This window comes from Adiantum capillus-veneris, chromosome 19 (genome assembly GCF_014529385.1).
Source record: "Adiantum capillus-veneris isolate H3 chromosome 19, ASM1452938v2, whole genome shotgun sequence".
Classification (NCBI taxonomy): Eukaryota; Viridiplantae; Streptophyta; class Polypodiopsida; order Polypodiales; family Pteridaceae; genus Adiantum; species Adiantum capillus-veneris.
The window spans coordinates 10,782,836-10,786,095 of NC_140949.1; the positions used below are offsets into that span (position 1 = coordinate 10,782,836).

The 3,260-nt window shown below is 44.4% G+C and overlaps 1 protein-coding gene across 2 annotated transcripts; it reads right to left on the reverse strand.

The window, feature by feature from the left end:
• Nucleotides 1–1,182: 1,182 nt before the first annotated feature.
• Nucleotides 1,183–2,834, reverse strand: LOC147433558 (uncharacterized). 2 transcript variants are annotated; one of them, XM_086490233.1, is made up of 3 exons: nucleotides 2,645–2,834; nucleotides 2,048–2,527; nucleotides 1,183–1,828 (listed from the first exon to the last, which is right to left on the reverse strand). In XM_086490233.1, the coding sequence occupies exons 1-3, from the start codon at nucleotides 2,793–2,795 to the stop codon at nucleotides 1,263–1,265; spliced, it is 1,197 nt and encodes a 398-aa protein (XP_086346359.1). In that variant the 5' UTR covers nucleotides 2,796–2,834; the 3' UTR covers nucleotides 1,183–1,262. The 2 variants fall into 2 exon arrangements, with proteins under 2 accessions (XP_086346359.1, XP_086346360.1); XM_086490234.1 differs by having other exon boundaries at nucleotides 2,662–2,763.
• Between the last annotated feature and the right edge of the window lie 426 nt (nucleotides 2,835–3,260).

The window sequence follows — 3,260 nt, forward strand, 5'->3', positions numbered from 1 at the left end:
AATGTTGTTAATCCCAATTCTAGATATAGATTTATGTACCCACACACACACGTGCATACATCAATAATAAAGATCGACTTATTGAGTTTCTAGCATAGCTCTAGAGATTTAGAGAAAACCACCAACATGAAGGTTATGAATAAAAGAAGCATTGAATAAGACAAAAAAAGCACAAAAATAAGATAGTTGATAGACCATACACACCACAGATGTTAAAAGAATACAATACCAACTTCTTGTAAGTGAGAAACTTCACAAGGTGAATTCTACATGTCCATTATACGACATGGCCCTACCATATAAGTCTCATACTATATGCCAAGGAACACATGTATAATTGAAGCATGTCCTTACAAAAAACCCCTCAAATTTAATAAAAAACTACACAATTACAAAAGATGTGTGATACATGAAAGGCTAGGGACAAAGAAGTAACAATAGGCCACAAGAATATACGAGGAGGTCAAACACTGTATCAAAGTGTCTCCAAACTTTGGAACTTGGACAACTTGGACACATAGGCATAGACTCTCTCTCTCTCTCTCTCTCTCTCTCTCTCTCTCTCTCTCTCCACACACACACACACACACACACAGAGAGAGAGAGAGAGAGAGAGAGAGAGAGAGAGAGAGAGAGTAGGGCTTTAAAGAAGGTGCCAAGCAATTAGAAACATAATGATACTCATGTCGAGTTGCAAAGACAGCCTGTTCAAAAGAAATCTAGCCTTTTATGCCCCTTCTTAGCTAATGCTTCAAAAGACCCTATTCAAGGTATGGGGGGCCCTTTCTCAAAGCAAGAGAAACCTTTTGCCAAGAGCAGCTACGTGATTTGGGTGTGAAACATGAATGAAAGCAGACAATTATGAATCCTTTGGAACCCATCCAAACAGCCAGCCATTCAGAAACCCTCCAACCAAACCAGTGAAAGCCTTCGTTTCAACCTTCCATTCCACGAGACATCTACAGAAAGTACAAGTTTCACCCTCGATAACATCACCTACCCGGTGGGGTGGCTCTTTAATTTCCTTGTTGTGGAAGCAACATGCCGTCTCTCTAACCCTAACCTAAAGACCCTGCACACAACTATGACTGATGTAAGGTAAAAAGATAGTCACTTCCTTCGAAAATACTGGATGTAGCGATTGACAGCAGTTGACCAATATGCCCGGCCACTCTAATGACAAAACCAAACACCTATAATTGTATTCATATTGGTGCATAAAACGTCTTTCCACTGGAAACCATTTCTGCAATACATCTCCTTCACATTGTGAAGGAGCTGGCCACTGGTGTGAACACAGCTCGCCCAATTGTAGAGTAGTAGGGAATGCCTTGCCCAATCAGATAATTCACAAACACATCCTGGTCCTTGACAGTGACCGATGTGGCGAGACGATGGCAAGGAGAGGCATAGATGTGGGTAACATTAGCGGTCAACCACAGATCAGAACTCTGCACAAGCCTAACCCCAGTCCATAGGCCGGCAACTGCCAACTGGATGGGTGAAACAAGTGCAATCCCATCTCCAAAGAGAGTCCCCTCCAGGTCCACCCTCCGCACATATTGTCCATCTAAGGAGACCTTAAATAAGCAATCACCTCCCGTATGCCCAACAATCAAGAAACCTTCTGGGTGGTACACTATTCCATTCACACTGACAAAGCTTAGAAGGCGGCTTCTTGGTTTGACTGAGAAAGCTCCCTTTGCTGTCATCTCCTCGAAGTTGGAACCATCCGGGGTTACCTTCCATATAAGCCCACCCAGTGCATCTGTCACATAGATATTGCCTCCTTCATCAATCGCCACATCATCAGCTAATGACGCCCTCTCTGCAATGGATCCACTCAGCTTCAGTAATAAAGATGAATGCTTCGATTGTGCACACCCCTCACAGGTTTTATAAGAATTCCGTCAGTGCTGGAAGACATATACGTGTATGGTGAGCAGCAGCCTGCATAAATGATCTCAATGCCATTGCAAGGAGAAAAAGTATGTATGCATAGAACATACATGTAAGGAAGGCTTTTGAAACCACCGCTCTAGCATACCTGATCCAGCGAGCTTGAGAAAGAAAATGAGATCCCAAGTGCTGATGTCATAGGCAGCCACTGCACTAAACTTATTCTTGAGGAGATCTGCCATGGCAGAGACAATGCGGTTGCGGGTGTAATCAATCTTGAAGCCATTTGTGGAGAGTCCAGAAAAAGGAAGGTTGAAGTTGCGAGGGACGAGGGTTTGCTCGTGCGCAGGAGCTGAGCTTTGGGCAGGAGTGTAAGCGATCTGGCCAATGCCGCCCTCCATGTGGGAAACCAAGAATCGCATGTGCTGCGCATCCCATTGCACAGTCTCCCGTAACCAGCCCTGATCGGGGAAGTAGTCCAGGCGTGATTCTGATGGAATTCGACCTTCCTGCGCGCGCAGCAGGCCCATCGTCGCGATGCCTATCACCATGCACACGGCCGCTGTGAGAGCGCCGCAACTCCCCTGATCTGCTGCCATCTCTGATCTATCTCTCTCCCGGCCGCCCCCTGTAGTTAACGCTACCAAAGTGTCATTCCTATACAATTTTTCAAGCTCAAACATATTGTAGTAGGGGGGTACCTAATCCTATTAAAGCAAAAAATACAAAGAATGAAAGGAGATACGATGCGGGCAGTCAGACCGACGGGGGAGGTAAGGCGAGGCAGGCAGGGGAAGGCCACGTCCAGGAGGGTGCAGGCTGCAGGAGGGCGCGGTCTGGCATTGCACGAAGGCAGGAGCGCTCAACAACAACGTGCCAGGCGTAAGGTGGCTCATGGCGACAGAGAGGCGAGTTGATGACTTTTAATTAATAATTAGGGAAAATTACCAAAATACCCCTCTAATTTGTGGAAATTCCCAAAATACCCTTCAAATTTCAAAAATTCCCAATGCACCCCTCATGTTTTGTCATAAATTCCCAAAATGCCCTTCAAATTCTCCAAAATTCCCAAAATACCCCTGGTGGTGAGAGTAAATATATCCAAAGATAAAAAAATTTGTAGCTTTTTATAAGAAGACTGATTGTCTATCAATACAAGATACTAAAACTAGAATGTGAGCTGGTTATGGAGGCTTTGGAGATGAATTGCTTCATTATTTTTAGACATAATTGTCTTTTTCCGGGAGGTCATTTGTGAAAAATTACATGCTAAGCACTAAACAACAACGGATCTCCATTGTCACAAAAGCATAAAGGTTAGGAAATCGTGATCAATCCAACTAAAATAGATACAAGGCTAT

What these genes read in the sequence shown, in the direction of transcription:
- LOC147433558 (XM_086490233.1), bottom strand. Translation starts at nt 2,795, where the DNA reads ATGAGCCACCTTACGCCTGGCACGTTGTTGTTGAGCGCTCCTGCCTTC. An exon ending in TCGGTCTGACTGCCCGCATC is followed by an intron (nt 2,528 to 2,644) that starts GTATCTCCTTTC and finishes CGTTAACTACAG; the next exon opens with GGGGCGGCCGGGAGAGAGAT. An exon ending in TCTCAAGCTCGCTGGATCAG is followed by an intron (nt 1,829 to 2,047) that starts GTATGCTAGAGC and finishes GATCCATTGCAG; the next exon opens with AGAGGGCGTCATTAGCTGAT.